Source organism: Agrilus planipennis, unplaced genomic scaffold (genome assembly GCF_000699045.2).
Source record: "Agrilus planipennis isolate EAB-ADULT unplaced genomic scaffold, Apla_2.0 scaffold73, whole genome shotgun sequence".
Lineage (NCBI taxonomy): Eukaryota > Metazoa > Arthropoda > Insecta > Coleoptera > Buprestidae > Agrilus > Agrilus planipennis.
In genome coordinates, this window is record NW_020439682.1 from 1150523 (window position 1) to 1171327 (window position 20805).

The following is a 20805-nucleotide window of genomic DNA, read 5'->3' on the forward strand; positions in this document are numbered from 1 at the left end:
TATATAACGACACTTAAGGGACTGAACATTTTTCGGCGTTATAAAGAGTGGTCGTTAAATGGAGAGAAATAAAAGATATTATTTTACTATTCTATAATAATATGCATTTACCAATATAGTACACATTTTGCACACGAACATTATTATTCATACATTGCGTATAGCCTGTTATCTTCGTTTGATGTTTTTTGCAGCTCCAATATTTTAATTGTATTTTGTTACGTATCTTACTCATATCTTGAGTTACTGCTGGATCAATTTGATTATATAAAAAGTATTTTTTTTTATTTCGCTGCATGAAGTGCTTGTTTAATGCTTGGTAGAGGGACAGGATCGTCTTCTTCAACAACGTACACAGCTGCAGTTCTTATCTATTTCGGCAACTTAGAAAGTACTGCTTAATGATTTATAATGTCGCATTGTTGTCGTTAAATAGAGTGAGCGTGACGCTATATAGAGTGTAATATTGTATAGAAAACAATGTAAACCAACCAAAGTCAAGCAATTTCGACGTTTTAAGGAGTTTGTCGTTAAATCGAGCGACGAAGAGTTTACACTGTATTTGAAAAATCTAAAACGACCAAGGATCTTTCTCAGTTGGAAACAGTCTCACCTCTAGCAATACAGAATAATACATTCCCCCTTGTTTACGAATTTCTTCCAATTGTTATTGAAATTTCGTTAACAATCGTCTGACCCTCAACTGCGACCTACGAATGATATTTTAAACCTTAATTCTATTGTTTTTCAATAGCTCAACTACAAATTGGCATAGACATTGAAACAACAAACTTTTTATTAAATATAAATAATATATTAGTTTTTAAGTGCCATCAGAACTTCTATCTAAAAATAAAATTTCGACGTCTGTAAATTGTTGCATCCTTGCAATTTTAACTTGTCGTCAAAGAAATCGACAGATGCTTGTTGCAATTCCGATTTTGCTATTCAGCATTCATTGTATCGTGAGTGCAGCTTTCTGTACCCGGATAGAATACACCCACATACCTTCGACTATCAATCGTTGTATTTGCACAGAGAGAAGGCATTATAATCGTCCAACTATCTACCTTCACCTTAATGGCCAATTTATAAAGCAGGTATTCGCAAAATTGAAAAAAAAAGCCGCACCTTACCACAGCCTGCATTTATGTAGATCATAAGGTTGTCAGTCCTAAGACTGGTTGTACACGCACCTCCACTATTTCCTATCCTGAGCTAATCTTCGCATTTCCCTAAAACTCTCGTTTCTGCCTCTAATATGTTTCTGACTAGACCTTCATACCTGAGACGGTGTCCTACCAACCTATCTCGCCTATTTCTTATTGATTTGCATAGAGTCCTCTGTTCTCCTATTCTTTCTAATATCTCTTCATTTCTAACCTTCTCTATCCACGATTCCCTCTTCAATCGCCTACAACACCACATTTCGAATGTTTGTAACCTTTTTTTTTCCGCAGCGCCCACCGTCCATGTTTCGCACGCGTGCAGCACTGCGCTCCAAACATACACCTTTTCAATCAATACAATCTTTTTCGAATTTCTAAATTCGCGAGCATGGAAGTGACTTCTTTTTATTGAAGGCGACTCGATAGATATGCAGGGTAAAACATCAACAAATTAATATTTACCGCGTAAAAGAATGCGCATTTGAATTGTTTGACATAAGAATACAGGATGTCCAAGAATTGTAGAGAGTATTAACAATTTTCGATAAATGGTATCGATCCTTTTCAAAATTTATAGATAAGTATAATCTTGACATTTTGAGAAGAGCCACTATGTCAAAAATCATATAAGATAACTCAAACGCCGTTGATTATACGTTGTTCCACTTGTAGACCGCTTAAAGATGTCAGTCAGTTGTTTAATTTTCGCACAATTCTGGCGGCGTCCCGTTAATCTTTACTGGCGTCTACATTCCGCGTATTATGCTAATTAAGCAAAATGAGATGAGACTCAGGCGGTCTGTCGGAACCCTGGTCATGTTTTATTGACAGATTATTGTGGTAGGTATCACGACCCATTATGGTTTGTTGACTAAGTGGCTAGAAAGTTTGACGGCATATTCATAAATACACTGATTTTGTAAAATGTCTTTGCTTTTAGGTATCGACAAGGCTTTGACCCCTATTCACTAGGATTTTTTATTTTATTTTAAAACTACCTAATTTCCGCGACTTCCTCCACCGAGATAGAACTCCATAGTAATGGATCGTTTACGCAGATAATACGCGGCAGTCGATTACTTTACGATGAGGCGGAAGTAAAATCTTCATCCTCCTTCTCTTACCTTATCTCTTAGCGGTAAGAGAACATGGATAGTTGCGGCGGTGGAGTCTTCGTCTACGTGTATGAAAACTTTAATTTACTAACATGATATCAAACATGCATAAGTTTCATGAATGTTTTTATTGGAGATAATGCTCAAGAACAAAACTAAAAATAGTTAATCAAAATTCTTCCAAAAGATACCTAAATTTGAATAAGTAATGAATTTTGTTTCCAATATTGAATTGAGAACCAAGCAATGCTATCGAATCACCGAGTCCTTTTCTTACCTTTTCGATGCATCCTTCTATATACTACAAGACGTTTGTGACGGTTGTTGCGTCAGCTCAAGTTCGACGTTATCCTTCCACCGGAAAATTAAGGGTCCTTGTACCTACTGCAAACAGCGACACTTGTTTAAGCTCGAACTCAACGATAAAAACGAATACCCTCAACATAGCGGCATATCACAAAATTGGAATAATTTAAATTAAAAGTGAATCTTTACGGCCTTTTCTGTAGATATATCCATGCAGAAATTATGTAGGGAGGAAGTCGTTACTTATTTTAATGTGTTTTGTGCAGGAAAAGTGTGTTACAGGAAGGTTATTCTATGTTTCCAGCGTGTTATTGAAAGCTTCATGCTACCAGCTTCAGTTAGAAATCAGAAATTTTGACGCATTCGAGTTGTTATTGAACAATTGGAAAATAGTGCGCGGATCTAAATGTCTACATTGTGAAGTGTTGTTGGTTGCATGTATGATAGCATTATAGGCAAACACAAAAGACCTTGTGTTCATGTTCCACCTAATAACATTATATTTATTTACTAGAAAGCAGCAATTTTGACGCATTCGAGTTGTTATTGAACAATTGGAAAATAGTGCGCGGATCTAAATGTCTACATTCAGAAGTGTTGTTGGTTGCATGTATGATAGCAATATACGCAAGCACTGAAAGCCTTGGTTAAGTTTTATCACGGTTACGTGTATACTCACGTTCTACCTAATAAAATTTGTATAATGTAAATCTTATTCTAACTTCATGTTTTATTAGATGTACCTACAGAAAGTTTGTGATACGTAACTTTTGCACTATTTTATGTAAACCACGATGATGAGCTCTATTAGGAAGCTTATGCTAAAACAAACACAATTCAATTACATATATTTATTTATTAAACTTTGATTTCCTATTCAATGTTTTCGTATCACTTGCATTATTTACATACCTATTTATGTTACCTAGGAGTAAACATCCTACATGTAAATAAACGATGGGATTTAACTAGTAGAATAGTTTACAATTTACTCAGAAATTCTAATTTTAAATTAGTCACGTATCTAACGCGTTAAATTAATATTTGCTCCATTTCGAATCATTTGTCCATTTCAGTGGAATAACAAAAGGCGATGATCTCTGGAAAAACGATGAGTAATCGCAGCTATAATTATATTAAAACAATTTCCGCGAAATTTTGCGCCCACAAAATTATTCAATCAAAATTTCCACACACATAAAAAGACCGAATATAAATTGATGGTGCAGTGCACAATTTTAATTTTGTGGACAAAACTCATTCGAAAATTGCTAGGCGTTCTATTTTATTAAAATATTCGAATACTACCTGCACAAAATATACATTTGTCAACAAATTACTGTAAATTATGAAATTTCATGCTTATTAAAACGTTGTTCCTTAATGGCATTAAAGCCCTTTATATAATGTAGACCGGTTAATGGGAAAATATGTGTGACATTATTTATTAACTTGGACCTAGGTCATTTACACTTCTGTAAAAGGTTCCCAACATACTCATCATCATAAGGTCGTTAGTCCTAAAACTGGTTGGACACGCATCTCCACTCTTTCTTATTCTGAGCTAATCTTCGTATTTCCCTAAAACTAGACCAACCCACGTCCTTAACTATTTGCGAACAGTAATCTAATCTAGGTCTACCACTACCCCTCCTAACTCCCGTTTCTGCCTCTAATATGTCTCTGACAAGACCTTCATGCCTGAGATAAGAAGGTGTCCTACTAAAACCTCTCTCGCCTATTTGTTATTGATTTCTATAGACTCCTCTGTTCTCCTATTCTTTCTAATACCTCTTCATTTCTAACCTTCTCTATCCACGGTATCCTCATCATTCGCCTGTAACACCACATTTCGAACGCTTCTAACCTTTTCTTTTCCACCGCGCCCACTGTCTATGTTCCGCACGCGTACAGCGCCGCGCTCCAAACACACCTTTAACAACCTTTTTCGAATTTCTGAAATAACCTTTCCCGAGCATAGAAGTGACATATCTCTACAACTCCTTCCGTCGTGACTTATCTGACTCCCTAGATACCTAAAATCGTCCACTTCTTCTAATTTTTCGTCTCCTATCTTTATATTCGCTCTTTCCTAACTTTTTCTTCAAGCATACTAATATTTTGCCCCTGTATATCTATCCCTACAGTTATACTGTCTTTAATGATGTTGATCGCGTCTTCGAACTATAGTTTAAAAAGTAGCGGTGACAGTGTGCATCCCTGTCTGACTCCCTTCCTAATATTTACTTCTCTACGTTGCATCCCTAGCTCTATAACTACCTGTTGCTCTTTATACAAACTAAGTATCATTCTATCTTTGCAACTCATCCCTACATTTTTAAGTATATTTAGCATCTTGTCCCATTTAACATTGTCAAAAGGTTTTTCTAAATCTACAAATCTTATGTACGGACTCTTTTTTTTTTCAATCGTTTTCTCTATCCAATAATACTATAGGAAGACAAATCCTGTGCGTTTATTTTCAAGCGTCACAATCTTGCACCTATAATAATTATAATGTGATTTAGATCGATCCTTTTTCCAAAGCGTCTGTTTTCTGCCTTGTTATTGACTTCCTTCCCGTGTACGAGATATTACATACCGGAAACAAAATATAATGAAAGTTCTGCATTCGAACTTGTACTAGTACCTGATATTGAGTATTGTAACGAAAAAAACTACGTACATCTTCTCGTTTACGAACAAATCTCATTTCGTACAAGTGGTACGTAAAGTCGCAATCTATTGTAATTTGTCTGGCAAGTCTAGGGAGAGTGCAGAGGAGATCGCACCACCCTTACCTCGAGTTTGGGTCGGATTAAAGACTGCCATAAATCAAATTGCGGTATGAAATGCGCGCGAATTTATCAGTTTCCTTCCAGTCTACTAACCCGAAATGTGCCACCAGAACACAAAAAAAAAACGAAAGAGTAACGGGAAGGACCGCGTAATGCGATTAAAAGTGTTTGCTACTAGGAACGGTTCCAACTTAACCACACACATAATTTTCATTGGAGTTTTTGTCGTTCCCCTATGGCTTATTATACTGACAACATCTGGAATTCCGACGTCAAGAAACTTAATTTCTCCCGCTGCATAATTTTAATGTATCAACCCCTCCTACTATTAATTTTCTTATATACTATGCAAACAAGTAATGGAATTTCAAATAAAATAATTCGAAGTGGTCTATACCTATTCTGTCGAAACTGCCAGACGCGGATCGCGATTTCGATCTTTTTGGATCTCATCAGCGCGTCGCAGAGTGCTCCGAATTATTTTATTCGATTATGGTAACGTGCCTATCACGTTGAGGTTAGTTACGCTAAGATTCGTTTCAGCAAGTAGATATCCATATATTTAAATGGACCTTGTTGGAGCATACGTAATACTAAAATGTAGCATTGAACTACAGATGGCGTTTACCGCGTCATTTGTGGTATTTTCTAAAATGGAATTTCAGTTAGCATTTATTACAATCATCAATATTGTTTCATTAGTAAGGAACTATTAAAATGTATTTGTTTCGTTAATTACAGTACAGTCCAATTTGAATTTATTAATTTCTGAAACATCTGATTGAAATAATTTTTGACTACCGAATTCATGATTTTATCAATTAGATGATTTGTATTAAGATCAATGTAAGGTAGACAGAAAAACATTGATTGTACGAATGTAGATGAATAATGCTGACTTAATAAGAAATTATTTTACTTTAACTAGTTCTTCCTCCCTATCAGCCACTATGAGCTCGAAATTGTTACCATCATTGCTTTGAGTGGTCGAAATTCACTTTTGTGAACAATTTCTTTAATCACTTTCTTTGTGTTAAAAATTGTTTGAAAAATTAAACTTAAAGGAATTGTTTGTAAATAGGTATGCAACACATCGTACACTTCAGCATAAGAAATTGCTGATACTAACTACTTAATACTATTGTGCCCTGTGCTGACAGCACTCATAATTTCTTTTATATATAATATTAAATACTTCAGGGCATTAAATAAACAAATACCGCACGTACGTCTAATTCCTTTGATCTTTTCATTCGAAACATGTCACGTACCTACATAGGTGCTTCTAAGCGAACGGATGTATGAAGGTAGTTAAGTTGAAAATGTACAAAGGAAGGGTTTTATTTATAATTGAAAAGTTGTTGTTTCTGTCGAGTTAGAAGTAGCTGCTTAGTCGTTTGAATGCCGTCACCTGCTGCACGGCGAAATGCGATTTTGTCGTGCGTGAAAAAAGGTGCGCAAACATTTAGAGGGCGCGCGGAAAATAAATAACGAAAATTACTTCAAATGGAATCGAGTTTTAAAACAGAGGGTGAAAACGGGGGCTCGGACGGGCGGAGACTTGGCGAAAGAATAAATAAACAACCGCGACATAAGAGCTAACCGCAAATGAGTTCTTTTGATCTGAATTTAACGCTTTCGAACGAGATCTGGTACATAAATAAGTGCGCCAGCAAGTTGCCTGCCTGCCTCCCCTTTCACCTCTTTCTCTTTCACTCTCTCTCTCTCTCATTCATTTCTTTTTAATCTTACGCCGTAATTCCGTTAATGTAAAAAGATACTGAAACAAATACCGCACAAACGGAAATGAAAAAATTTATAAACTCAAAGAGGAAAACCAATTTCAATTGCGTGTAAAGGGAGAAAAAGGAAAATTTAAATTTAGAAGATTTCATACTTTTATATGATTTTTATATTCATTTTCACGGTTTATAGCTCAGCTTCGCTTTTACATACAGTGCACGTGTATATTTATATTGTTCCTGTAAACAGTATAATCTGTAACACTTAAAATTAGAATTCCCTCAAAATTTGAACTGGAAAGAAATAAAAATCTTAGTATACCAACGTTTAGTGGACGTATCCCAGTGTATATCTTTTAACAGCAGATAGTGAAACGGGATTCCCAGTACAAAGTTTATTTATTGCTCGGGTCATGTCTCTTAACAGTTTCAGAGGAAGAGCAGGATGTAACGAATACTAAAACTTCTCAGATGTTACTGGGAATTTTTAGACATTTTGTTTCTGAAAAAAATCCTTCTGGAATTACATCTACAATAAGTTCAGTTATGTGTAAAAGATTTTCAGTTTCATCCCTAGAGAAAAATTTTTAGTCTCTCTCCAGTCTCTCAGAGTCTTTCAAAATCTTTCAGAGTATTTCAGCGCCTCTGAGAGCGTCTCTCATAGTCATTTTGTTTCTGAAAAAAATCCTTCTGGAATTACATCTACAATAAGTTCAGTTATGTGTAAAAGATTTTCAGTTTCATCCCTAGAGAAAAATTCTTAGTCTCTCTCCAGTCTCTCAGAGTCTTTCAAAATCTTTCAGAGTATTTCAGCGCCTCTGAGAGCGTCTCTCATAGTCTTTCACAGTCTCTCAGTTATTGTCTAGGTGTTTTTATGGATCTCTCGCAGTCTCTGTATGAGAGACTCGAACGATAAAATTGTTAATTCAGAGATTCGAGTCTCTCACAGAGAGACTGAATGAATAAAACTGAAAAATTGAGAGACTCGAGTCTCTCGTAGAAAGACTGAGATCTCCGAAATATGTTGAACTTTTTAAAATTTTAACCATGTCGATCGAGACACCACTTATTGAGAGATTCGAGTCTCTCGTTCAGAGATTCGAGTCACTCGTTCAGAGACTGGATACGAAATGAGGATCTCTCTATGAGCGACTCGAGCCTCTCGTTCAGAGACGCTAAACAGTTTTTTTGACAGTCTCTCGACAGTCTCTCTCAGCGACACCAGAGGGACTCGATGAGAGACGGAGACTCAAGTCTCGCTTTCAGAGATTCTGAGAGACTGAACATTTTTATCTCGGGACATATGGAATAAAATAACCACAGACAACATAGAGAACACCATCTTAGAAATTTAATATTAATTGTGAGTTTAATAATATTTGATCTTTGGTCTTTTTCGATTGTTCTAAAGATGGTGTACACCACGTCGTATTGCGATAGTAACCAACTTGACCGGTGTTCTGTTGAAACTGTCGAAGACTGAAATTGCGATTCACTGAAAAATGGGATAAATCAATATAATGTTAACTTCTTCCTAGAGATAATCATTCATTTGTTTATAAATTAAAGACGTCTTTACTTCAATTTTATGCAAAAGTAATAAAGGTTAGACAAGAGTAATGACACAGGTCAGTCTCAGTTACAAGAAGTTTTATTTCGATGATGATGCTCTTTTAGGGTCACTGTCAGAGTAAAAACGTTTTATATTTCTTTAATATTTACGACGATATCAATAATTCAGATATGTTTGACGTTGGTCCCACCACAGAAAGTTTATAAAAATTATATAAATGAATTTAATGCAGGGTCGTTGTTCCCAAAGAATGAAGTGATTAGGTGTAACGTATTCGTCGTAAATAAGTTGAATAACCAAAAATTTTGGCGCCAGGATGTGATTTTGCGTAGTGGCCAAAGAATTTGGCAGGAAGACGAAATCAAATTGAGATGGCAATCGGGGTCGTGCGCAATTTTAAAGCATGAGCTGGCGATTAATAAATAAATTCATTTCTTGAACTCTGCTTACTTACTTACGTTGTAGCTGCTCCGTAGTCAGTATTGGGCTATGACAAATGGGTTTTCGGTTCTGCCAGCCAAAAATAATACCCACTGGATGCCGTTAACAAGTACGTAATTTTAAAATTTAGAATCTCTTCGGGTTTACATCTGGACAAATTGAATTGTAATTTAATCGATCACTCTCGAAATAATTGGCCTATTAATCTTTGAAGCTCGTTCAGTTTAATAAGATGTAATACGCAAATCTAGTTGGATTAGGTGTTTATGAATTGGAATGAATTACTTGTAAATTAATTTATTATCGCAATTAAGCACTTGCTAAAAAATTATTCCATCAAGTGAGATAAATGGGCAACTTTTAGACAGCATTAGAATTTTAACAGATCAAAATACTCCCAGTATTTTTGGGCTTTGTAATATCATACAAGCATAACTCTGCACTCTATAGGAAGTAATTGGCCTGAAATGACATCCGAACAAATGGGGGTTGTGGAGTGTTTCCGAGGGGAGAAGTTTTAATGGCGACCTTATATCTGAAAAATTGACTGCTAACTCACTTTTTTATACAAAACATCGGTTGTCTGTAAAGTCGGTTTACTGACGATAGTTGAACGTGACAACGTCAAAAGAAAATACTGATGGAATGGTTCCATTTTTTCAAAAGAAAATTTTAATTTTATTTGTTTGATAGATATTTTGTATGGATATAGAGAAAGAGGTAAATGGAAATGTATTATTGTGTAGCAGCTGTCCAAGCGGACGCATCGCTCACTCAAGTAGGAGAGAGACAGATGTCGAACGCTGCCGAACGCGGAGGGCGATTGTACCTCTTTGTCGCTCGTTCCGCGCTCTTGCTTGAACTTCAAGCCTTAAATGGAACGCCTCAGAGCTAGGTAAAGACGCATGAGTCATGTTCTTTCGTGCGTGCAGCCGGCTCCATCGAATTATAAGACGTTGTCACGTCAAAAATTGTTTTGGACTTCTCTTGTTCCTCGTTCTACATAATATTCTGGTTTGATTAAAAGAAATCTAATTTGTTAATTGAAAAATAAGCCAAAACAGAGAAAAGAGAATGAACATGTTTGTTGCATAAATTTGTGCCACTTGTGTCGATATAGAAGGAATCAGACGTACATTGTGTAAGTACGTAGGTGACTATTTTCAGCAATGTAATAAAAGGGCGGAGTGCAAGAAGAAATCCTGCAAAAGCTCCGTCCATATTTCTAGATAAGAAATCGCTTTGACTACATTCGCGCAATGTTTAGTCACTGTATGGGCAACGTGCCAATCTGGCACACGACATCCTCAGCTCTGCTGGGGTCCCATCTCATTTTTACGTGAACCGCTTCTCGCGTATATATATCGCCAAGAATAATTATTGTTTCCAGGCACGAGAAACAGAAACATAAATATGAAACGAACTGTTTCACATACTACACCGATAGTAAAACGGTTCGAGATTCATTAACGTTCACTAAGCAAGGTGTGTTAAAATTAAAAAAGCTTACCGTATAATGCAAGCAATTTTTTATAATTGATTTATCAAAAACAAATTTAACCCCGACATGCATAGTCGATCGCTAGCGACAGATCTTAGCGAAAGAAACTTAAAATTGTTCCCAATATACTTATGGTACAACATAAATACCTAATACTATTTATGATCGAAATTCTGCTGCCAATTTTCCAAATAAAAAACTATATATGCGGAAAAATTGTATATTGCGTAGCTGTTTCATACAAGTATTTAATTAAAAACGTCAACACTATATAAAAAATATATATTGTATCTAACCTTCAGCAAGGTGTACAGCTTTTTCATCAAAAAATGTCGAATTTATTTCAAAGCTTTCAAAAACAAATTTTAACAGTATGATAAGTTCAAGGGCATTAAATGATTGAAAATAATTTATTTCTCGACAATTCTTGAATATCAAAGAGAATAATGACAACGATTCAAGGCAACAACAAATACCCCTTTCACGCCTTTAAAGAAAATACTGCTTATTATTATATCCCTGTTTTCTGGAAAATTTTAAATGCTTAGAAGTACTTAACTTAATTAAAGGCGACATCAAGATAATTTTAATTGGACTTATCTAATAAATCATTAGCTAATACTTCCCTCTTTAACATTTTCCTATGTTTTAATCAATGTCATAAAAGAAGGTTATTACACTGCAAATGCTAAGTGTGTTACATTGTCACACATTTACGCGTTTTTTCGATGTAGTCATTTTAAACGCACTTCAAGGTGTGACATTTTAAAACACGCTAAAGTGTGATTATGTAACACGCAGTAAATGTGTTTTTTTAACACGTGTTTGGTATAAAATAGGAAATTCGGAAGCGTGTTATAAATTTTACAGACACGTATAACACGTGTTGAGGAAACACGTTTTATAAAACGTGGAAAATTACTTTAAATATAAATTAATAAAAATTACTGTAAAATAGTACGTATTCATTAATTTTCAATTATAAACCTAAGGTTGTAATTTTTGGTACATCCTACCAACCAAATAGCATAGTACTATTGGAATGTAATGAATATGATAATGCCAATGTTCGGGGAAATTGAAAATATATATATTTATAATAATAGAAACCCGAGATAAAAATTTTCAGTCTCTCAGAGTCTCTGAAAGCGAGACTCGAGTCTCTCTGGTGTCGCTGAGAGAGACTGTCAAAAAAACTGATTAGCGTCTCTGAACGAGAGACTCGAGTCTTTCATAGAGAGATCCNCTAAAAGCACGTTAACCTTCTTAAGTCAATAAAAGTAAAAAGATAGTGAGATTATTTACTATGAGTAATTTTTGTTTATATAAAATTTTCTATATAATGTACAGCGCATTTAAGAACTGTGATAATTATTAGGCATTAATTACGAAAAATAGAAAACTTTAGACAACATTATTTCGTATTATTAAGTATTTGTTTTGTTTTTAAAACAATATTGTGGTAACCAGTTATAATAATAATAAATAGGAATTTACAATATTCAGTGATACATAAGGGTTATTAAATTCCATTATAATCAAATTGGTTTATATTTCTGAATACGAGGCATCAATACGACGAATGACGTTCGACTGATAGGTCAACAACAACAGCAGTAACGACAGGAACCAATAGAAAGGTTGAATTTGTTGGTGTCATGCACAATTTTCCGACATTATTTCAATGTTACGCGGTTGAACGGATTCTTCATTAAATTACTAGATATAGTTACGTGTATGCATGTAATTAGTGAATAGCAGCATATAAAGAACGAAATCCCGCTTATTTTAATCTCCTCACTATTTGAACATGTTAAATTAACACGTTCCCGGGGATTTTGCGGTCTATTTTTTAAAATTCAACCGACAAACGCGCGCTCGTAGGTTTTAATCCGCGCTCTAACCCGAAGGACTGTAATGCTCATTATTTGAATTTTCGGAGCGAAAGTCGCACAGAATAAGCAGAATGTGCAAACGTTCGCAGACTACACAGCCCGCAGATTTGATACCCACTCAAGGGCGTTAATTTTCTACGATGGTGCTTCATAAAACTATAATTATCTGATGTCTGTACTTTAATTAATAAATTAAAGTGAGATTTAAACAGCAAGCACTGCGCTTTGGTGTGCTAGCGCGGTCTACATGGATTCAGTTAGGGGCACGCTCTACCCAAGTTTACTGAAAATTAATTATTTCGCTTCACAGAAATTTTATGTTGCAACTTAACGGTTCCACGCTCTCTTCACTATTTTAGAATAACACTAATTGCAGCTCTGTTTCGTTGTAATTAGCATTGTGGAAACTGAGTGGTGTTGTTTACAGAGATTCCACTTTATTTCCAAACAAAAAACAAAACCGCCACCAACTTGTCTACTAAACAGTTATAAACAAGTGTAGAAATGAAACTACCTACGACATAAAATTAGACTGGGGTATTTTTCCTGAAACAATTTTTTAATAATCGCTCAAAAAACGAACTTTTTTGTTTAATTTTCATTGAGTACTGGATTTCTTCCAATTTTCACCAGTTATTAAAAAGCTACTCTATGAATTGTAGTTATATGTAAAAAAATAGCATTTAATACTTTAAAACATTCCTTTGAAGAGAGCACCATATGTAAGTACAGGTCTGACGAAGGAAGCTGGCGAGCGGTCGCGCAGGTACTTGCCCATTTATGACCTATTTGGGTAAGTCACTTGGAACCGATACACAAATAAGCTTTCAGTAGGCGTAAATTATAGTATTAATACAGGTAGGACAGTAGCGTACTAGAAAATAATGTAAAAACATGACTTATCAAAAAGAAAAAATTAACCTCTTGCTTTTGTTTTATAGTTAGTTTTCACATTCACTCTCATCATGGGAATCTCTATCACTGTCACCAACATCAACAATTACTTCTTCTGTTTGTATGTCTATTACTTACTCACTGATCCCTATTTTTAAATACTTAATCTACGCCCTTGATAGGAATACTGAAGAATGAGGGTTGCAACCTTTATACCTTAAACTGCCTACTTTTGCCACCGCGCATCCACGCCATTTTAAAATTTCCGCCAGCTTCCAGCGTCAGGCCTGTAGGTACATGTAATCGTAGAGGAAACAAAAATTATCATCTAGATGCTGGGATTGTAATAGTATTCCACAGATAGGCAATATAGTTATGGACGATCGATTAGTTAACAATAGTACTGTTAAATAAGGAATAATTAATTAAATAAATTAGGAGAGTGCGAAAGGTATTTGATTACACAACAATATAATTTTGTGGGTTCGTTCCGTGCCGTCCGTTAGATAGGATAAATGTACGCGAACCTTTAGGGGCTTCCACAGTAGAAACCCCCAAGTGCGAGAATCCAACTCGTACTCCACCAGTTCTTTCTTGTGTTTATATATGTCAATTGTGTTAATTACTTTATAATCATAATTGTGTTAATTTAAAAAATGACTAGGTAGGTAATAAATTTCGGATAATCTCCGTAATTTATTAATAATCCTGGAGAATCGATTTGAACAAAGTGAATAAGTTGGGATATTTAGACTGATGAGATATGTTATTATTATTGTCGTTATGAATTCAAATTTCGTTTCTATCGCTTGAAGCGTAACCTAATTTCCTTGTAAGGTGGTATTAGAAGATTACTATAACTATAAATAGCTTAAAGTAATTTAACTTTCATGAAGTAAATGGCTTAGAACATAATAAGAAAGAATTACAATACGAAAATCTTTCTGGGAAATCATATTTTTAGTCAATTCTGCCAAATTGAATGTTTCAAACCTTGAAGTTAAAACGTGGACCCATATTTAACTGAAAAGCATCACAAATGTATCAAAACTCTAAACGAGACAAAGGAACTTCCAAAAATAAGAAAGATTTAGAGAAAAATTGAATTACTTTTATTAGAATCCTAGGCCTACCAAAGCAATCATTTTACTGAAACTGAAAATCCTGGTAACCACCATATTCGAATTTATTGGACTGTTGTTCGGGTTTCAGAACAAGAAAAAGTAATAAATAAGGTGGTGTTAGAATGCAACATTACGTACTGGAATTATCCAGTTTCTAAGCTTTCAATATATTGTACTAGCGCGATGACTCACTAACGTAAGTATATTTTGTTCTAGTGCCTGCGAAAGTCGTGTGGGGCGTAGTTGGCAAAGACGTCGAACTTCCGTGCGATCTGACAACACCTACGCCCAAAGATACTATAAATATGGTTTTCTGGTTCAAAGACTCTGCCGGAGTGCCATTATACAGGTAGGTAATTCTATTTTCAATTTTACGGATAGAGTGTTAACGTAGAGGTACAGTCAAAATTCACTAACGTGTACGGACCAGTCCCAAAGGCACTGGCAATAAGACACTGAACTCGCTTTAATACTTGTAGACACGTAGAGTGAACGTAAGTAGTAACTAGCTTTATATATTATAAAACGTACTGTTAGGAACGAATGCCGCAAGCGATCGATACCGGCGGCACATTTGATGTTCCTGAAAGACTGCAACCAGCCGCGCGCCGAAAATCGTACAGCAAGCAGAATTGGCACAATAAAATGAACTTACAGGAAGTTTCTGGAAACAATCAGGAGTATTCCATGATCATGTGCTCAACATCCGACAAGTGGTGCACGAATAAAAAAGATTAACCAGTGAAATGAAATTAGAGCAATATGCACTACCTATTATCAGATAAATTACTGTATATAGAACACTAGAATACGTACCATACATCATAGTATCTCAATAGTCTTCCTGTACATAAAATAAAACATATAAACTCGAACAATATCACAATAATTCGTAGTTCCTATTATCTGATATTACCTGTGCAGTTCGTTGAATCACATTTCTGCTTTTTGGGTTCATTCATAGCTCATCCCTTAACAAAGATGTCGCCGGGAGGGACAAATGAGGTCGTTACTCTCTCTCCCTAGATGGAGGGTAATGAAAATTCAAATTTAATTCCGTTGGCAAATAGTATTTATAAAATACAAAGTAAACCAATCGTCACCAATTGCTTCTTTAATTAATGAAGGCATCCACTAACACCTATACCAATAATCTAGCCTTATCCAATTGTAAAAGTAATCCTCCTCTTTCTCGTTCCTTCGATCATCCGCATCTAACTCATTATATATTTTCATCAACGAAAATTTCTCATAACTAATGTAGAACCTTTTGTTAATGTGACTTCACGACTTTTGTATTTATTATTTCATTTAAAAGAAAATACAGGACAAAATTAAGGGTGATTTTTCGTCATGCATTTTTCTTTACTTTGTTGCAATTGAGTGTCCTATAATCGTCACAAGCGATTGGTCGATCGCTACGATCGATTGCTCGGTAGCCACGATCGAGTGGTCGATCGCCGTGATCGACTGTTTAACCATCCCTGATATAGATGACAATTTCAGCAGGGAATTCGAATAAGTATACATTTATTTAATGATTTGTAAGTTATCAAATCTAATTATCCACCGAGCAACACTCGCCTATTAATGTTGATTAAACAGCCATCCAATAACTGAATTCGTTTAAAATATTTCACCGATTTGCGACATACATACATTTATAAATTTTCTCCAGCGCCGTTGGATTTTTAATTAGAAACGTTTAGTTTGCAATCGTCCAACCGTTGTCAATAAATACTAATGGATGGTACGATGCATTATGCATGAATGTACGTATTCAAGAGTGTGTATGTGTGCGTGTACGTGCACTGTACCACGGGCATCTACTGATATATGGGTAAGTATGTTTTATGTTAACGCGAGTGTGATGTGGAATAGTAGATAAATTATCAGGCCGCAGCCCTTTGTTTGATGAAGTGCAACTTGTCATGTTTATTTTGTGCTTTTCATAAAATTGCAGTATATGTAAATAATTGTAAAAGGCACTATAAATCATGCGGTCGCAGTAATCAGTAAAATAATCACTCGGAGGGACTAAGAGACCTAAGGGCTGTAACCTAAGGCTAGATTTAAATCAATAAAGGCGTATGCAATAGTTTTAGAAGTTTCGCCAAAAAGCTGTTTATTAAGAAGAATCAACACGACTCATGGGAGCAACAATTGTCTGTTATTAAAATGAGTTTTCGTTAAGTATATGGAGTAGTACGTATTATACATGTTAAAGTTAATTAAAAAACATTTAGATTTAATTTTTTTTATGTAGATGCTGCAATATTGTTTTTACTTTAAATATTGGCTTCAATAGGTGATAAAATCAAATCAAATCAACACCTATTATCTAGTGCTTTTTCCATCTAACTCCCTAGATATCGAAAATCAGCTACATTATCTAATTTATCGTTTACTAGCTGCAGCCCTACTTTTCCATCCGCCACATATAAATATTTTTTTATTACTTTTCATTTCATCCACTTTTTCTTTTTCGAATTTCATTTTATTTACAGCTAACTCTAACTCCTCCTTGATTAAATAATACTACCGTGTAGTGCTGCCCCAATCAGCGTATAGTGGCGACTCTCGAAACCAAAACCAGATTAAGCGATCGAAATTCGTAGACGGAAGTATCATAACTGGATTTTACAAATTATTGAATACTTTTATGATTTACACTTTACATACAATAACCATAAAACAGTATACACAATTTTTAAGTAAAACCAAACGAAATTTTTAGTAATATTAAATGCGTTTACTCATGGGAATACTGAACTCCTTTTTACCTATGTAAATAGGTAAACATATGTACATTATTCGCAGGAGTTATTACTAGGATTTCTCTGGTTCATTTCATTTTTATGGATAATCAGGTTTGGAAAAATATGTGCAATTTGACGGACGATGAATCGTAAAACAGAGTGGCCTCTCTCTTTCTGTAAAAATTAATAAACCGGTATAGGTAGGCGTCATAAGTATAAATTTCAAAAGTTAAGGCGAGTTCTGGACATTCGGGCTTTATTAGCAAACTTTTATGTTTTTATGATACCTACTAATAGGACATTTCAGACCACGTAAAAGCCAAATTTAATGTCCACTATCGTTCGTTATTAGTATCTTTTTTATTAAACCTTTAGGCGTCTAAACAATATAAATAAAGTTGAAATTAATAAAGAGATAAGTGCGAGTGGAACTTTCGTTCCGTATGTAATCAAAGTTGTCAAGTATTTGTGACATGATTTGACTATTTGCATACTTTATTCCTTCACTTACAGTGTGAGGAATTTCTTCTTCATCATTATCATCATAAGGTCGTCAGTCCTAATAAGACTGGTTGGACACGCACCTCCACTTCCTATCCTGAGCCAATCTTCGCATTTCTCTAAAACTACAACAACCGACATCCTTAACTATTTGCAAACAGTAATCTAATCTAGGTCTATCTCTACTCTTCTTAATTCCTGTTTCTGCCTCTAATATGTCTCTGACTAGACCTTCATGCCTGAGAAGGTGTCCTACTAACCTATCTCGCCTATTACTTATTGACTTCCATAGAGTTCTCTATTCTCCTATTCTTTCGAATATCTCTTTATTTCTAACCTTCTTTATCCAAGGTATTCTTATCATTCGCCTGTAACACCACATTTCGAACGCTTCTAATTTTTTCGTTTCCAACGCGCGCACCGTCCATGTTTCGCACCGGTACAGCGCCGCGCTCCAAACACAATTTTTACAATCTTTTTCGAATTTCTAAACTAATCGCTCGCGAGCATAGAAGTGACTTCTTTTTATTGAAGACGACTCGACCCTGCGCTATCCTCTGCTTTATATCCCCACTACTCCTTCCGTCCTAACTTATCTGACTTCCTTGATACCTATAATCAGCCACTTCTTCTGATCTTAAACTTAAACTAATGCTGGTGGGCGGGCACTCCCTCCGTACTTCGCCGGAAGGTAGGGCGGAAGCCCCTCTTCAGTCTGCTTTCAGGAATCGTGGGAATGGGTGGGTGGTGATTCGGGTGAGAAAGATGAGACGGACGAAATGAAGACAGAAGAGAATGAAAGATTATCTGTGGAATATTACTGCCTCAGCATTTGCCTAAGTGATCCAAGGAAACCACAGAAAAACTTGGACCAAGGCAGACGGACCCGGAATCGAACCGGCGTCCTCCCGAATACTAAGCAACGGTCTAAACCTCTAGGCCATGCCGCTCGGTCTTGTGATTTTTCGTTTCTTATCTTTATATTCGCTCTATCCCTACTTTATCTCCCATCCATAGCATTTTATTTAATGCTATCTCTAATTCGGACCCGAATAGAAACCTTTTCCAACCTAAAAAGGCGATTGTAAGGAACATTCCCAGATGTTTCATTATCATATGAAAACTATGTACTTCCATTACAACGGTTATAACGGATCCGGCTATAATAAACGGTCATATTGCAGTGGCCCACATTCATTCATTTATCCATTGTGAATCACTGTACGTACTCCTGAGTAAAATATAAAATGGGTACCTATATACCCGCTTAAAACTGCATGATATGTTTACACCAATATATAGGTACAACATTATACGTATGCGATGCAGTTGCCAGAAAATGTTTTCAGGTTACACATCTAGAACGTTTTCCGACGTATTTTTAGAATTCACGCGACTCGTTTCTATTAGAACAGAGTACGTGCCAAAAAAACAGCTGATCCATTACAACAGTAAATACGAAATAATGTTGTGGACTTTAAGCCTTGAAGCGATATAAAAAGAATATTAACTGATGAGCGCATAGTATAAGATAGTTGTAAAAAAAAAACGAAATTCCATTTATATTTGTCAGGCGGATTTTATTAATTTGTATGAGGTTATTATTTCCTACAAAACAAACAACAACGAGCAAGGGTACGTAAATAGGTTACAAACTTTGTAATAAAACTGCTTGAATAAATAAAAAAGTACAACGAATTTGAAGTGCACGACATGGAACAAGATATAGAGACGTCGGGCAAACAGGCAGAAAAATTAAACAGCGATGTCCTGAATTAAATATTAATTCGAAAATTCAGGGTGTGACAGCAGGAACAAAAATTTTTCCCATTAACTTCAGGTAACTTATAGTGGAAAGGAAATTGAGAATGAATTTTAGAATTAATATTTAAAATTAAACTAATACTGATAAACAGTTTTCATCATCATCATAAGGTCCTCAGTCCTAAGACTGGTTAATAATTTTATGATTTACACTTTACATACAATAACCATAAAACAGTATACACAATTTTTAAGTAAAACCAAACGAAATTTTTAGTAATATTAAATGCGTTTACTCATGGGAATACTGAACTCCTTTTTACCTATGTAAATAGGTAAACATATGTACATTATTCGCAGGAGTTATTACTAGGATTTCTCTGGTTCATTTCATTTTTATGGATAATCAGGTTTGGAAAAATATGTGCAATTTGACGGACGATGAATCGTAAAACAGAGTGGCCTCTCTCTTTCTGTAAAAATTAATAAACCGGTATAGGTAGGCGTCATAAGTATAAATTTCAAAAGTTAAGGCGAGTTCTGGACATTCGGGCTTTATTAGCAAACTTTTATGTTTTTATGATACCTACTAATAGGACATTTCAGACCACGTAAAAGCCAAATTTAATGTCCACTATCGTTCGTTATTAGTATCTTTTTTATTAAACCTTTAGGCGTCTAAACAATATAAATAAAGTTGAAATTAATAAAGAGATAAGTGCGAGTGGAACTTTCGTTCCGTATGTAATCAAAGTTGTCAAGTATTTGTGACATGATTTGACTATTTGCATACTTTATTCCTTCACTTACAGTGTGAGGAATTTCTTCTTCATCATTATCATCATAAGGTCGTCAGTCCTAATAAGACTGGTTGGACACGCACCTCCACTCTTTCCTATCCTGAGCTAATCTTCGTATTTCCGTCAAACTAGAACAACCCATATCCTTAACTATTTGCGACAGTAATGTAATCTAAGTCTATCTCTACCCCTCCTAACTCCCGTTTCTGCTTCTAATATGTGTCTGACTAGACCTTCTAGCCTGAAAAGGTGTCCTACCAACCTATCTCGCCTATTTCTTATTGACTTCCATAGAGTCCTCTGTTCTCCTATTCTTTCTAATACCTCTTCATTTCTAACCTTTTCTACCCACGATATCCTCATCATCCGCCTATAACACCACATTTCGAACGCTTCTAACCTTTTCTTTTCCGCCGCTCCCAC

At 35.3% G+C, this 20805-nt stretch overlaps 1 protein-coding gene across 1 annotated transcript in view; it reads left to right on the forward strand.

Annotated features, from left to right (window-relative positions):
• The window catches only part of LOC108732380 (hemicentin-1), a 65354-nt gene that overhangs the window by 7690 nt on the left and 36859 nt on the right, over positions 1-20805 (forward strand). Inside the window, exon 2 of the mRNA XM_018463147.1 lies at positions 14775-14907. Coding sequence (XP_018318649.1) covers positions 14775-14907 — 133 coding nt within the window. The remainder of the gene's footprint in view (positions 1-14774; positions 14908-20805) is intronic.